At 40.4% G+C, this 17,486-nt stretch overlaps 1 protein-coding gene across 7 annotated transcripts in view; it reads left to right on the forward strand.

Moving 5' to 3' along the window:
* Positions 1–17,486, forward strand: part of LOC117288764 (septin-7-like) — a 54,296-nt gene that overhangs the window by 17,023 nt on the left and 19,787 nt on the right. For all 7 annotated transcript variants that reach the window (XM_033769598.1, XM_033769594.1, XM_033769595.1 and 4 more), the window contains 3 exons: positions 384–490; positions 7,863–7,963; positions 8,933–9,067. In XM_033769598.1, coding sequence (XP_033625489.1) covers positions 384–490; positions 7,863–7,963; positions 8,933–9,067 — 343 coding nt within the window. The remainder of the gene's footprint in view (positions 1–383; positions 491–7,862; positions 7,964–8,932; positions 9,068–17,486) is intronic.

Raw genomic sequence — 17,486 nt, forward strand, 5'->3', positions numbered from 1 at the left:
GTACATTACATGATCATGAATGTCAAATTTTCAGAGTTTGAAAAAGTCAACAGACAAAAAAAAACAAAGATTTAACTGTAATGAATTGGCTCAACTGTATAGTGGTGGTGGTGGGGGGTGGAGGGGACTGCGCAATTGCGTTGTGCATAAACACTGTCTGTGGCAAGCAGGAGTTTTGACTTAAATTATGGGAATGATTGGCGGTGAACCACTCAGCTGCATAGACAAATCAGAACGCTCATCTCAGCCCAAAGCCACAACCAAAGTTGCTGTAAAGATGGCATCTAGTATTGGAAACTATTTGCAAATATTTTGTTTGTTGACTTAGTTTGTGAAAGGCAGAGTGTCTAATAGGTTGTTGTTTTTGTGTCTTTGGTTTACAGGAGAATCAGGACTTGGTAAGAGCACACTGATCAACTCCCTCTTCCTGACAGATATCTACTCCTCAGAATATCCTGGTCCATCACAGAGGATGAAGAAAACAGTCCAAGTAAGAACTTATTCCAATTTCCATGGTTATAAATTAGTTTTATCCTCACACCGATGTGTATTAGTGGCACTGAAGACCAGTATTCTCACTTGGTGTATCTCAACATCTGCATACAATCAAAATACTGTGAACATTTGGACTCAATTGGCCATCGAAGTTGCAAGAAAACAATGAAAGAAAAAAACCTTGTGTTGCACAACTTTGTGTGCTTTCAGATGCATACTGTAGTTATTAAAGCTACAGTCCTAGTGCCTGCCGAAGCTTTTCCCAATCAATAAGTCTAGAGATAATGAGATTCAATTTGCAACTTGGGAAAAGATTAGCCGAGGGGCGGGATTAAACTATTTACTCTCAATTTGATCACGTCAGAATGCAAATCCAGATTGCTTAAAGCTTAGAGCTAATACCCGCGGATTAAAAAAACGAAACCCTAATTCATGTCATGAATCTTTTTATACATTTGCGAATCTGTAGTTTGCAGTTAGATTGATCCGCTACTGGTAAAAAAAAGCTCAAGCATTCACCCCAAAACCAGGGGCGCACTTTGGTTCAAGTAACCCAAGGCCTTAAGGGTTGGTGGTACAGTGCAGTGTACACTGTATAATGTCGTCATCAATATCATTCAGAAATGTATCTGCCCCCAAAGCCAAAGTTCCATGACAAAAAACCTGTTTGAAGTGGTTCACTATTCTTCAAAATGCAGTACAGGCATATTCAAATGTTCCACTTACATATCAAAAGTTTGGATTTTGAATTTCCCTACTTTTTCCACCAAGGACAAATATCGTGCCTGATTAAGCGTGTTCCCATTGGACCTATTTTTTTATTTTTTTATTTTATTTTCACTGCTTTTCCTGTAGAATTACAAAATTAAGTCCCATGAGGACGCATGGTAAACTGACTTAGCTGTCAACATACAGTGACCGTGATGTAACTAACAGGTTAAAAGAGGTCACAGAAGTGTTACATGCATCCACGGTAACTCATCAGGACTGCCAAACAGTCCGATGCAACAGCTCTGCGCTGTAGAATTACACTTCAGCCAGTCATGGTAATTTCCCACATGGCGGCGAAAGAAAAAAAATCCAATGGGAACATGGCTTTAGTAATGTTCAGCCCTGTCCATTTTTGTTTACGTCTTCATTAACCTGGGTATCCTCAACGTCACCCTTCCTCGACATAGAAGAATATTGTAAACATCACAGTGAGATTGGCAATGTTTGTAGAAGGTGAAGGACATCCCCTTTATGACAGCTGATGATTTATATCAAGTGACTGACAGAAATTTACAGATCTACATCACTAATCAATCATTTTGGTTGACCTCTTTCTGTACTCTTGTTTGCCTTCTCAAGGCCTGTGTTTTTTTTTGTCTTAATAATAAGTCAAATAAAGTCCGAAGTTCCCTACCTACATGTACCCATAAAGGCACTGGACACCGTTTGTGTATTGTCAAAGACCAGTATTCTCACTTGGTGTACATGTATCCAAACATGTATGCATTTAACATATAAAATCTGTGAGAATTTGGACTCATTTGCTCATTGAAGTTGCAAGAAAATAGTAAAAAGAAAAAAAACATCCTTGTTGTACAAACTTGTGTGCTTTCAGACGCCTGGAAAAGGTGTCAGGCCTGAGGTCTTTCTGAGATTCAAGTATTTATAAAGTGGGACACTTACCTCTCTAGTTACCAAGTAAGTTTTCATGCTCATAATTATTTTGAGTAATTACCAATAGTGTCCACTGCCTTTAACTGGGTTGGTCTGAAAAACTACATCATTTACATGGAAAAACAGCTCGCAATGTTTACCTTACCTCATGAACAAAACAAGGTGACTAACCGCTTATCAACACGGCACCTGTGCTGCAAACTTAAATGCTTGCCCCGACCAATCTATTCTATTTCTAGCCAGTTTTGTTTTTCAAATATTGACCCAGTTAATCTGACGCCATCGCCCACGATAAACCTTGGCTGCGCCATTTTGGGAAGCAGATTTCCTGTGTGTTGCTGTCTGGGGCACATTTGAAGCGACATGTAAACATGCAGGCCTGATACTTCACAGAGGCAATGAAGGCAATTGCCTCCATGCCCCCCCCCAGTCATTGCCTGTGTGCTGTTGGAATGTTCCACCAGTAGACATTTTTATTTTTCTCATAGGGTGCCCTTCACCAAGGAGAAAATGCCTTGGTGCCCTTTCCCTTTCAGAAATGAAGCATAAAGACCTGGTGTACATCCCGCCCCCTGAGGTTCTGTACATCAATGTACATGTACTTGGGTATAAATGAACACCTGAGTGTGTGTATAGTGAAGTAGGCCTACATAGGGGTGGATTTCACAGAGAGTTACGACTAGTCTTATCTCGAGTTAGGACCAGTTACTTGTCCTAACTTAGGACTAGCCATACGTTTTTGATATCTCCTACATTAGGCTCTTTGTGAAATCTACCCCAGGTACATGTACATTATTACCACACCTAGGGCTTGAAATGGTGTCTGGGTGGGTAGTTGTGGAATCCACCAGTCTGCTAATGGCTTGTTGTGTGACTCAAAAGGTTTACTGGACCAGACATTATGTAATTGATTTTAAATGGCCAGAATTGAAATGAAAATAACAAAACAAGAAAACTACACAATTGTTACATTGCACTAAGCACTGCTTAAAGAAGATTGATCTCCTTTGTGTTATCAGAGTTTAGTGTTCTTCAATACTCATCAGAATTCAAAGTGTATTGATCAGATTGAAAAGTAACACTTGGTCAAAAACTCCAAAACCGTCCGACTTTTCCTGTTTGTGGGCTGAGGCCTACTGGCTCCAGGCTAAAGAGATAACTGGCCTTGAGGCTGCAGTCCAGTGTAAATTTAGAGTAATGTTATTGTTTTATGGTGTTTGATACCAACCACAATTCTAACAAAACACATTAATATTTTTGGTAAGTCCAACATGTACTGGCTACACTTTGATAACATTCCTCTATGGTACATTGTCCATAATATAGAACAGTCAACATTAACCGATACAAAAAACATTCTTGTAGCTGGACACTAAGAAAAGAACACCTCTCGCATACTTTAACATATTATGCAGTGTAAAGAAAAGACGTTCATTAAACAAGGCTGTTTACATTTCTGTTCATGGTCTGTGAGTGTTTTTTTCTCAAGAGCCATGACACACAGGGCAATAACCTAACCTGAGGCCCCAGTACACTCATCCATGATGACTGTACATGTATGGTGAATGTTGCTGCAGTACTTCGGCAAGGGCCCTTCACTCTTAAAACCCTCTTGGCCTCCTTGCCAAGGACGTCGAACACAATCGCCCCATGGTCCAACCCCCCCCCCCCCCCAGACAAACACACACCATCATCTTTTAACAAATGCCTGGTAGTGGTGTACTTAGGGATGGTCTTGGAGTGTTTTGTATTTTTTAATCTAACACAGTCTCTGAAAAGGCGGCGGGACAAACTTTGGTAGAATAGATACTATTTGGCTGCATCCTTAATGGCTTTTTTTTAGAACCAAAGATGGGAGTAAGAAATAGCCTTGTAGAGTTTCAGCTGATGGTTTGATTTGGCCAAGATAAATAAAAACCTGTATAGCATCTTGCATTTTTCAAAAATGGAAAGAGTCCCTGTTTTGTCTTCATTAATTTACCGCCCAAAAGTTTTGAAAATATATATTGTATGTATTTTTTTCATTTTAAAGAAAAAGTAAAAGAAGAAAAAAAGAAGGCGGGTGGGGACACTAAACATGTTTTATTTTTTGTGTGTTGCCTTAAGGTGCCCCTTTTCCCCCTTGAGTAGGCAAATCCAAATCCTTTTTTTGTAGCCATTGGTATATATTTGAGAGGTGCCAGTGTGATGGGTAGATTCCCTGATTCCTTTACAACTTCACACTGACAGAGCATTTATAAATGCAGATCAATTTGTTTCTAACTCATTTGTTCCGGTGGGGGGGGGGGGGGGTTATAGTTTCAGCCGACATACAGTGAAGGGGTTTTTAATAGCTTACATGTGCGTAAAGACCACCAATTGAAATATATTTTTACCACATGAGGGCGCTTTACTTGGCAAATTTCCTTTCGCCACAATATAACAGCTTTATCATATTTTGACTGTCTCGATTTTTCGTCTTTTAAAAACCTAAAGTCTTGAACTTAAAGACTTTCAACACTATTGGTATTACTCAAAGTAATTGTTAGCAAAAAAAACTTACATGTACTTGTTAGTAACGAGCAATGGAGAGCTGTTGATAGTAAAAAACTTTGTGAGATCTGGCTTCCTCTGAAGTAGCGTAGTTTTTGAGAAAGAGGTAATTTCTTACTCAAATATAAAAAGGCCACAGGCCTGAAGTCTTTAAAAATTATTTCAGTCATCTGAAAGTACGCAAATTTGTGGTTTTATTTCCATTACTCGCTTGCAACTACTGAGTCCAAATTTTCACAGATTTGTTATTTTATGCATTGTTGGGATACACCAAGTGAGAAGACTGGTCTTTAAAACGTGTTAGTGCCAAACACCCGTAGCTGTTATCACTTTTGTAATCAGTGTTTTCTTTAACCATGAGGAGCATCATGTGTAATGTACACAAGTGGTGACATCATGATCATAATCAGTAATCAGCGATCCATAGTAAAGGAAGGAACTGCAGACTGCCGGCAAGAGATAAAATGCTACAAAAATAAATGGCGAACTATGGATTCGCTGGTTTGACTCGAGGAAGTCCTCCAGTTTGCCTCCTGACCTTGCAACCCTTTTCATTTTCACTCAGTGTTCTGCTTGTGTATTTACACAAACAGAAATACATAGATTTTACAGGGCCCCATTTGCTCTACCAATACAATAAATCTACATGATTTTTACATTTTAGTTTCATTGTTTATACCTACATCTATATTTATTTAGGATTAAAACAATCAAATGATGGTATCAAAGACAAAATGTATTCTTTGGGATGAGTACAAGTATATGAAAGGCAGTGGACACTATTGGTAATTGTCAAAGACTAGCCTTCAGCACAATTGGTGTATCTCAACATATGCATAAAATAACAAACTTGGAAAATTCGAACTTGCGAGATAATAATGAAAGAAAAAACACCCTTGTCACACTAATTTGTGTGCGTTTAGATGGTTGATTTCGAGACCTCAATTTCTAAACTTGAGGTCTTGAAATCGAAAACTATAGCACTTCAGAGGGAGCCGTTTCTCACAATCTTTTATACCATCAAACTCTCCCCATTACTCGTCATTATTTTGAGTAATTACCAATAGTGTCCACTGCCTTTAAATATGAAAAGGATTTTTAACTGCACTATGCCCAAAGACCCTGTGTGTATGGTATTCTAATGTGTTTGCTTATTGTACTCTGTTGTATCATGGAACATGCAAGGAAGCAGCAGTCGCAGGGTTACATTAGTAATGGCATGGTAATGGTTAATTGGAAAGCATGCAAACAATCCTGCAGCACAAAGCAAATGCTGTCTAGTATTAATGGTCAGACAAAGCACCGTCACTTGTTACAGAAAAGTATGGTCCAGGCAGGGTCTTTTTTCAGTGTACATTTACACGGCTAAATGATGCATGGAGGTGATGCGAGTGTCAATACTCAATGTAATTTGTGAGGAGGGATCAAGTTGAATATTACAGGGATTAGATTGTGTCGGCCTGGTCAAGAAAATCAGACAATGATTTTTTTCCACAAAAATAAAGAAATCCTGCTCATAAGTCTGCTTCTCTGGTGCTTTGGATACTGTTTCCAAAAGCTCCTTGGAATCTATAACCCCAGGGGTTGCCAAACAGTAGAAATGCCATCATTTCAACATGCCTTTGAATTTGTATCCAAGTTTTAGACTTTTTTCGTTAGTAATGACTCTCACCCCTGATTATTATTATAACCCATCTAATGTAGGCCTACACGAAGGCCTACATGTGTGCGAATGTCATAACAAAATTTGGGTTTGAACAAAGAAAATTTGACTTTAGCAGGACTGAGCTATCCTGCCCTTTGTTGGAGTCTCCCTAATTTCTAATTAGTCAGTATCTTTGTTAATGGAGCCAGTCAGAAGCCAAACTGTGAACTGCTGTAGGCCCTATGCATTAGCCAGGGATCACACCCAAGTTTATTACACAACCTTGGAAGCGGCAGCCAGGGGACCACCTTAAGGGGACGCAACTTTTTAACAATGAATATATTTTTATTGTGCAGAGAATGTAGTTTCATTATTATCACATAATGAGTTTATAATTTTGAACAATGCAGTGCCCTTATATCATTACCACTGGTTTATACTCGATTGTTAAGAGTATTTTGGTAATTTGCTTTTTACTAACCATTACCTATCTGAGATGAACCTTTAGTAAAGTTAATTTTAACCACAAAATAAATTGCCAACTGTCAGATTAATGTATCCAATTTCCTCCGCCCAGACAACCAAGGTGTACACAGAGTCGAGGCCCCTCGCTAAAATTGTCATCCTGGTCTTTTTATGACAGGTGAAGTCAGTCAGCCACCTCAGAGGTTGAGACAATCATTCCTTCCTCCGTGAGACAATGTACAGAGTAGATCTGAAAGTTTAGCATTTTGCTCGTAGCGAAGGCTTGCCCCCAATAGTAAGCCATCATTTCCTGCACAATAGGTCAACCCCAAAGAACTGAAAACCTACTCACTCGGAGATGACCTTTGCCCTTTTGGTATATAAATTGGTTTGCACATTGTGAGGGATTGGTTGTGGAGACCTGACAATGACAGTAAATGTTATGTGCAGACACAATGGTTTCATAGTTCAGTTTTCGTTCATAAACATGAACTCTTTCTGTGCCTGCATTTTTGTCCCTGGTTTGAACCTTAAATGCCAAGCTTTGTGAGGTTTTTAAAAATTTGCCCCCCCTCCAAAAAAAAAACCAAAAAACGAAATAAAGAAAATTAGGCAACAGCTTAATAAGTTACCTCCATTGCCCTGGTCTTTGCCTAAGTGCCCTTGAAATGTCCCAATAGAAAGTAACAAATTTCCTCACAGACAGTGTGCCCTTTACCAAGGAGGAAACACGTTGGTGTCGTGGCCCTTTCAAAAATGAAGCGTCAGGCCTGAGTTTGCCATACTTTTTTTTTATATGGTTAGTTTCAGGTTTTACTTTCACTATAGAATTATGCAGTACCAGTTAGTACATTTTTTATGTGTGGTAATTTTGATAAAACTAGATTTGGATGATAACCTGTGGGATTTTAAAAAGTAATGAACCCATACAGTAATCTTTTTTTTCTTCTTTACAATGTCGTCAATGGCTTTGATGTTAAAATTATCTCCTTTTGTACACAAAATTGAATGTTTGTATTTTTAAATAATTTGGAATCATTTTTCTTTTTTTCCCCCATAGGTTGAAACCTCTCAAGTTGCTGCTAAGGAAAACGGTGTACAACTGAGGCTCACCATTGTTGACACACCAGGCTTTGGGGACCAAGTAGACAACAGTAACTGGTGAGTAATACCCCTTACCCCCACCCCACTTGCCATCCCATCTATCTGAACCTATCTGCCTTTCAATGGCATATGGATTGGTTCATACTTCTTGCGAATCTCAGGGCAGTTTCCGCAGCGAATGTTTCACAGGAGTTGAGCACAAGTCATCTGATGTGAATTATTTGTTGCGAATTATTTGTTGCGAATTAGTGACGTAAAAATTTGTAACACATTTGCATTTATAAAGCAGATGAATCGGCCCTAACTAATTTTTGTTTACCATTTAAAAAAGTGAGTAGGCCTACAGAGTTAAGCTGGTTTACCATAAAGTTTGTGAAGAAAGTGTAAAAAAAGGCCGAGATAGGACACATTGTAGTCACATGCCTTTGAAACTTGAAAAGGGAAAGTGCTCTCAATTAAAGACAGTGGACACTATTGGTAACTGCAAAGACTAGCCTTCACAGTTGGTGTATCTGAACATATGCATAAAATAACAAACTTGTGAAAATTTGAGCTCAATCGGTCATCGAAGTTGCGAGATAATGATGAAAGAAAAATAACCCTTGTCACACGAAGTTGGGTGCGTTTAGACGGTTGATTTCGAGACCTCAAGTTCTAAATCCGAGGTCTCGAAATCAAATTTGTGGAAAATTACTTCTTTCTCGAAAACTATGTCACTTCAGAGGGAGCCGTTTCTCACAATGTTTTATGCCATCAACCTCTCCCCATTACTCGTCACCAAGAATGGTTTTATGCCAATAATTATTTTGAGTAATTACCAATAGTGTCCACTGCCTTTAAGTGACTAAACCACTCAAGGTTGTGAAATAATTCAAAAAAGCTGCCACCTTTTAAAATGAAATTTTCACGGATTGTTTTATTGCACATGTGTAATGTTTATTAGGCCTATATGATTAAAAAAAGTCAGACAATTCAAAAATATACTTTGCCTTTAAAACTTGTCCGTATCCATGTTTTGTTATACAGTTGGCAGCCAATCCTAGACCACATAGACAACAAGTTTGAAGAATACCTAAATGCAGAGGCCAGAGTCAACAGAAGATCTATACCAGACAAGAGAGTACACTGCTGCTTATACTTCATTGCACCATCAGGACATGGGTAGGTACCTAGTGGGGGTAGGGAAGATGCCCAGTGGGTGGGGTAGATACCTAGTGGGTGGGGCTTATACCTAGTGGATTGATATTGTACTTAGTGGATGTGAACTCCACTGTATACCACACAAGAGAGTATACTGCTGCTTATACTTCATTGCACCATCAGGACATGGGTAGGTACCTAGCGGGGGTAGGGAAGATGCCCAGTGGGTGGGGTAGATACCTAGTGGGTGGGGCTTATACCTAGTGGATTGATATTGTACTTAGTGGATGTGAACTCCACTGTATACCACACAAGAGAGTATACTGCTGCTTATACTTCATTGCACCATCAGGACATGGGTAGGTACCTAGTGGGGGTAGGGAAGATGCCCAGTGGGTGGGGTAGATACCTAGTGGGTGGGGCTTATACCTAGTGGATTGATATTGTACTTAGTGGATGTGAACTCCACTGTATACCAGACAAGAGAGTACATTGCTGCTTATACTTCATTGCACCATCAGGACACGGGTAGGTACCTTGTGGGGGTAGTATACCCAGTGGATGGGTAGATTGTACCTAGGGGGTAGGGCTTAAACCTAGTGGGTTGATATTGTAGTGGGTGGGGCTAATACCTAGTGGATGTGAACTCCACTGTATACCAGACAAGAGAGTACATTGCTGCTTATACTTAATTGCACCATCAGGACTTGGGTAGGTACCTAGTGGGGGTAGTATACCCAGTGGATGGGTAGATTGTACCTAGGGGGTAGGGCTTATACCTAGTGGGTTGATATTGTAGTGGGTGGGGCTAATACCTAGTGGATGTGAACTCCACTGTATACCAGACAAGAGAGTACATTGCTGCTTATACTTCATTGCACCATCAGGACATGGGTAGGTACCTAGCGGGGGTAGTATACCCAGTGGATGGGTAGATTGTACCTAGGGGGTAGGGCTTAGACCTAGTGGGTTGATATTGCAGAGCTGCCAACATTGGTTTTTGAAAATCAGGAAGATTTTATTTTTAAGTCAGAAAGACTCAATCTCAGCACGCGTCACGACGATTTTTGCGGACATAAAAACCAATATTCATGTACAGACATATACATTTGAAATATTACTAAAGAATATTGCTGTTTATGTTTTAAATGTTTTGCACATGTTTCTAGTTTTGAAGCACTGTCGGGTAACATTCGTCTAAAAAGAGGACCAGCATGGTCAGAAGATGCAACGTTTAAGTTATGTTCAATTATAAACCCTGTGAATAAAGTTTCCGCCTTTATTATACTGCTGTCATCAGAGCCCGATTTTCTAAAAAAATCTGCAATGCCTAGCGTGTTGGATCGTGCTGTTGCACTACTGCAATGTTTGTCGGAATCTATGTGTCTCACGTTTCGTCCGCCGTATTTCACAGATACCTCTGAATTGCACGTAGTGCAAAAGGCATGGTTTTCATCCTTTGATGATTTCTTTATACAAGGCCATTCTTTGTGGTAGTCTTCTTTGTATTTTTGAGCGTATTTAATTTTTTTCACCGACTTACCAGTTGCTCTGCTGGGCGGCGCCATTTTGCTTTACATTCCCAACCACGTTCCCAGTGGTGTACGATGTAGCAGCGTCATTTGCTCGATCGTGGGCAGTGCGTCGTAACGATCCCACACGAGTATACGCCACTGTAAGTGCAATCATCTATTCCAGGGGTTAGTGACGAGAGGTATCGATATAGCGCGCTACCCATGGTGGCGAGGTTGATCAGTGCATGCACATGTATGGATGCGCAGAAGACGAAACTACGGTTAGAACAACTTTTTCTGCGCATCTATGCAATTAAATATGCACGCGCGCAAACGTTATACACACACGGGCCACGGCGGAGGGCTAGGAAATTCGTCAATTTTATTATTTTTTCATTAACAGGTTGGGGATCCGGGAGATTTTGACTGCTTGCGGGATGACGGAAGATTGCCGTCAAATACGGGAGTCTTCCGCAAAATCCAAAAGAGTTGGCAGCTCTGATACTGTAGTGGGTGGGGCTAATATGTAGTGGATGTGAACTCCACTGTATACCAGACAAGAGAGTACATTGCTGCTTTCATTGACCTAGGTACCTAGTGGGGTAGGGAAGATGCCCAGTGGGTGGGGTAGGTGCCTAGTGGGTGGGGCTTATATACCTAGTGGGTTGATATTGTACTTAGTGGGTGGGGCTAATACCTAGTAGATGTGAACTCCACTGTATACCAGACAAGAGAGTACACTTATATATGTACTTCATTGCACCATCAGGACATGGGTACATGTAGGTACCTATTGGGGGTAGGGAAGATGCCCAGTGGGTAGGGCTTATACCTTTTTGAAATAAAAACAAATTGCATCCCCTTAAGATGTTTCCTCTGTTGCCAACTCCCAGGTTTTGATCCCTGGCTACACGACAGTAAGGGATTACATATGGCTTCTTCAAAGATATTGTCAAAATAGGTAGGCCAAAACAAGGGACTGGATAGCTCAAGTGGTAGAACGCAGGGATGTTCATCTAGAGGTCACAGGCTCAAGTCCCGTTCTGGACATTTTTCTTTGCTCAACCCAAATTGTCATTCATTACCAAATTTATACAGACCCTTAAAGCTGTGTTCGCACTGGTTTAATATTTTGGGAAACTTACCAATGACGCCGGGTTACATTTTGAGGGGTTAACTTTCCCACCGTCCGCACTTGAATTTATTTGACTAGGGTACACTTACCGAGACCGTGGGTAAACTAACTGAGCTGGCCCCCTGCGTAACATTGAATAGTTCGATAATCACCAAAATCTTATTTTAACTGAGTCGTTGCGTTTGCGTTGGACTTTCTGGCTCGGTTAAACTGACCTGGTCAATCTTCCTGGGCACCTTTGGCTCGGTTAAACTACCCATTCGAGTCGGGTAAGTTACCTGGGAGAAAAAATTCCTGGGCTGTTCGCATTGGACTTAAAATGGGTAAGTTACCCATTGGCTCGGTTAGTTTACCCAAATTAAGTCCAATGCGAACAGGGCTTAAGAAAGCCTTGAACTGGTAAGATCGGCAAGATTCACACACACAGACCGGAATGTAGGTCATTATTTACTGTAAGTGGTTTCAGACCTCGGTCTTACTTGACTAACACAATCTGACCTCCATCTTATGACTCAGTCTGATGGCTCTTGACTGTCTGTATAATCTGGACTTGAACTCTTAAAGCAGGCATGCAACTCTTCCGCGGAAACGCGGAATTCCGCGTTTTCAAAAAAATTATTAGCGCAAAAAAATACATTCCGCGGTTAGCGCGATCATAAGACAAATGATTAGCGCTAAAAAAATATCCAAAATACATTCCGCGGTTAGCGCGATCTAAAGATAAATTCAACAATACATTGTAACGCATGGTCTGGCCTCTGCCGCGGCACGCAATCCATTCTACTGCAGGGTCAATCTAAAGCCCACAGCAAGCAAAGCGTACGTTTACACACTGCGTGTGGTCACTAATAGCCGTGTGTACGGTCGAAAAATCTGGAACAGTGGAACGCACCCGTGGCGCAGGCGAGTTGTGTGCTAAACAAAGTTATTATACAGCCTTGAAATGAGTCTAAGGTCGTGTCTTCGTCTGGTCCCGCTGTTTTGCAATAGTATAGTATACACGTGTTGTACATGTACATGTATGTGTGTGTGTGAGTTAGTTGCTAAATGTACATGTATACTGTGTGCTATGTGTGAACAGTCGTATCTTCAAACGTCCGTCAAAATGACATCCAAAAGAAATGATATTTAAGAGCGGGACCGAGTGGTACCTGGCCAAATTAAAGCCATTGATAAAGGAGTAAAAAATACCTGGAAGTGGTTCTGGTTGGAAAAAAAAGATGTCGACGCTAAACTGCTCGCCGAAACCGTCCGGAAAGTGGACAAGCCAGGAATGGCATATTGTGTGATGTGCAAGACGGCAAGCGGGAACAAGTGGCTCTCACCGAACATTGTAAGGCGGCAAAGCATCGGCAGTTGATTAAGTTGAGGAAAACTAACTATTGTTTCCCAGGTAGTTATGAAATTTGCATAAAATTATTATTCCCCCCCCCCAAAAAAAAATCTGATTTTTTTCTTTTTTTGGGGGGGGGGGAATAATAATTTTATGCAAATTTCATAATTACCTGGGAAACAATAGTTAGTTTTCCTCAACTTAATCAACTCCCGATGCTTTGCCACCTTAGAATTACGGTGCATACATAGGCAAGGTGTTTTTCCATGTTATTTTAGTTGTATAAAACACTTCACTTTGTCTTTGTCATACATGCTAAGATTGATCCTAAGAGCATAAAAAACCTCAACACTTTTTAGGGTACCATTGTGGGTCTCGAAAAGTTTCCTCTTTTTTTTTCATCGGGCAGTTGCATGCCTGTTAAAGGAAGTTATCATAATACTAGACTTTTAAAAACACTGCATCTAGAATCCATTGGAAATGTGCTAAAGGGAAGGTGTTTGGTAGTCTCTCTTAAAATTAAAGGCAATAAAAACTATTAGTGAGAAGCCTACAGCAGCTTTCGATAGTATGAAGCTATATTTTGAGAAATATTTCACTTCAAAGAAATGTGGTTTTGTTAAAGTGTATTAGTTTCTATGACTCTGAGAAGCGTTACTGTCATGACTGTAGGCAATGTACTATTTTTTTTTTGTATTTTCATCATGAAAGTTTGCAGTGATTCATACAGTTAAGCTCATGAGTGTGCAATCTTTCGTTCCAAGAATGCAGCAATAATATTTTGGTTCGTTTTTCATGCAAACATTTCAGCAGTAGACTTGCCCCAGGTCCCTCGGGTCCTCACAGGATGTGTTTGTGTTCCACCCTTACTTGTAGATGAAATCAATGAAATACTCAGTACAGTGTTAGGATTTATGTTTGTGACATTTACAGGGCCACGGCCAAATTTCATGGCCTTGCTTTCCATAGAATTCTGCCGTTTACTACCCATAGAATCGCAAACTTTCACACAGCATCGTAAGCTTGGAACTCTGCAGTAAGCAGTGTCTTGAACTAGGCCCTGCTAGAATCTCATTTTACAGAGCACCGTGAGCCCGGAATTCTGTAGTAAGCACTACCTCAATTCAATTTGTCTCTGCTAAGTTTATTATTGAACTATTTTCCAGCTACTTCCGTTCATTTCATATCATTGCAAAAATTAGTGGAGATCTTTGTTACAAACATTGGGACTAAGATTATTCAGCATACAAGGATGGAATGGTTGGCTTGTGTGTTACATGTAAGTGGTCACCTCTCACAACTATGGCCCTGGTTGGACTCCCAGCTAAGACCTTGTGTGAGGACACATAAAGGGCTTGGAGTTGGTTCTCTCCTTTGCTGGTGCCCAGGGAAGTCGGTCTGCCGGAGATTCTGTCTTGCATGGGGAAAAACTAGTGCGGGCTGAAGAAGGATGTTTCAAAAGAGGGCGCTATCAGAAGAAATTTGTACACAGTTCGCCATATGGTCAGACAGAATCTATGGGGGAACAGAATCTCCTGCCACATCGGTATTCCTCTCTCTGGAAAAATTAAGCAAGTTTTAGGCTGTGGATTCTGAAATGGGTGAAACGTTTGTTTTAATGTATGAATGTCAACCTTTATGCGTACAAACAAAAATGCGGTGGGCAGGGATGTCAGGTTTCGTTGCCGGAATTCCGGCTTTTTCCAATTTTCCGCGATGTTTTCCGGCGTTCTGTGTTTAATCTGGCTGGGAAAAAGAAAAAAAACGTTTTATTAAAAAAGTTTTTTTTTTTTATAGTTTAAAAAAAAAAAGTTTTTGGGTCTGAGGGAGGGGGGGGGGGGGGGGGGGGGGGGGGTGACCCCTTTCCTTCAAAAATATTTGTTCAGGCTCTGAAGGAAAGAGCCAATGGCATCCCTGGGTGGGGTTTTCATAGTTGATACTTCATTGTTACATGGATATTTTACCTGTAAAAATTGTGTGACAAGTGATTTGTAAACGGGGGATTCTCTCAGCACCTCTCAAACACTTCTATTTGTTGAACTTTAACTTTAGCTGGCCTGGAAAGCACTATCAAAGTATCCAATGTCAACAGGTTAGGCTGAACAATTTACAAGTGGTCCTAAGGGAGCGTGGCTTTTAAGAGATTCTTTCCTGATCCGAAGAGAAGGTTTTCATTGTAGATGTGACCATGATGGAGGCTGTCCTGAGTGTTCTCTTAGTGGGTGGGATTAGGGGTGTGTCGTTGTGGTAGGAGAGTGATGGTGTACTATACACTGTAGATGTAGAGGTTTTGGCACAAGAGGAGCCCAATGTCCGAATGGTAGGCTTTACTCTTTTGAGGTTTTGATTTTATTCCTTTTTTCCCTTCACTTTCTGTGTACAAAAGTATAGGAATATTTTCTCCACCGGTTTTCTCTTTTCCTCTTTATTCATGGATAATTACTTGCGTGCCAGGAATTGACACTAAGGCTGCCTATTGATGTTGTTTCCTGAAATTGGCTCAACGTTTTTTTAAATCTAAAGATATTTTGGATGCAGAATATGGAACCTTCCCTTTAAAGACAACGTTCTCAGAATGGTCTAGCCTCTTCCTCTCGAACTCTACACTGTAATCAACAGAAACAGTCTGGAAACCATAGACCTAATGGCAAGAATGTACTCTGCTTCAGGAACGAGCGAATGTTATTGTTGATGCGGGTCAGATGTTCAATCTGTAGAGACATTGCACACATACCTGTCATTCCTGTATTATCATTTCTGTCATTTTTACCTGGGCTCCACATTTATACAGACTACCCCAGGGTAATAAAGGTTGATTCACATGTGATATGGACCATGTGACCTCGAACCTCGGATTAACCCATGGCACACACAGCAATTGCCCCGAATTGCTGTTGGTGCCCTGAGCTTTTGCTGCCCTGCCCTATGCAAGGCTTGAATGCAAATTCACATTTCCCTTATCCCCTTACCAAAGACAAACTTGCCAGTGCCCCTTAAACAGTAATGTTCAAAGCCTGTGACCTGTAACATTGTATGGTCTTTCTGCAGGCACAAATTGTACATCAGGCTTTTGGATGAAAATAAAAACATTTTATGGAAATTGCAAAGTACAACTTGTTTTCTCTTTTGGGGAAAAAATAACTTTGTTGAATTGTGTTGATTTTTATTTGGTAATTATAATAACAAACATGAAATTAACAATGTGAATAATAAGTAGGATTTGAAACTTTGCATGTTGGAAATACAATATAGAAAGGTTTGCGGTTCCCCAGAAGACGATCAGAGCATACTGATCGAAACGTCGAGTTGAAACCAACGGTTCTTTTCAGAACCACCCCAACTCATTATAGATAGTCATTACATGGTGTTACCTCAAACCTTTCTATAATGTGATTAATGCAGTAACACTAGTTGTACCTTGCCTGTAAGAAAATGCCCTGGAATGTACAAGGTTGTCCTTTTTGTTTAAAGTGATTTGGTCTAGATACATAAGTGTTAGGAAAACTTTTTTAAAATGTGGGGGAAAACCCCTGCACTCTATAAGGACTGTTAACCAAATACATATTCAAGGCTCGGTTCTCAAGCGGAATTTAAACCTTGCTCTCATCATCTACATCATCAATTGTCGAAGGCTGCTACAACCGCCCACTTCTCCTGGGTTGTGTGGCTGGTGCAGGGATAAATTTGCCTCGCTGTAGGGTCGCCGCAGTTAGTTCAGCCACGCTGAGGCTCTTCATGGGTGAAAGGCAGAGAAAGAATTCACTGAGCTTTATTATAACAAATAACAACAAATTCTTAAATACTGTAGCGCATTTCACAATAATCGTATCAATGTGCTTTATATTGGTGCCCTGGTCATTGGGCAAAAAAATAACATTTCTTTCATCTCTCTCAGCTCCCTGGGGAGTATACAGCCCTGAGTGGCTGTGGTGCTCCAAAGGCTTATTGAAGGAACACGTTGCTTTGGATCGGATGAGTTGGTTTATGAAAAGCGTTTGAAACCGTTTGTTATGAAATGCATATGGTTAGAAAGATGTTTTAAAAGTAGAATATAATGATCCACACAAGTATCACTCAAAATTGCACGCTTTTCATTTTACGTCGCGAACTAACACGGTCGGCCATTTATGGGAGTCAAAGTTTTGACTCCCATAAATGGCCGACCCTGTTGTCGACGAGGTAAAACGAAAACCACGCAATTTCGAGGCATATTTGTGTAGATCATTGTATTCTACTTTTACAACACCTTTCTAACCATATCGATTTTATAACAAACGGTTACAGGACGCTTTTCAAAGACCAACTCGACCGATCCAAGGCAACGTGTTCCTTTAATGCAGTTTTGATAAAGCAATGACGCCACAAGTGAGATGAAGTGCTATTATTCAGTCATTTCTGTACTCGTGACAAAACTCTCCACATTTCCTGTTTAACTGAAATAGTTTCAGTTACATGGCG

This window comes from Asterias rubens, chromosome 4, assembly GCF_902459465.1.
Source record: "Asterias rubens chromosome 4, eAstRub1.3, whole genome shotgun sequence".
NCBI lineage: Eukaryota > Metazoa > Echinodermata > Asteroidea > Forcipulatida > Asteriidae > Asterias > Asterias rubens.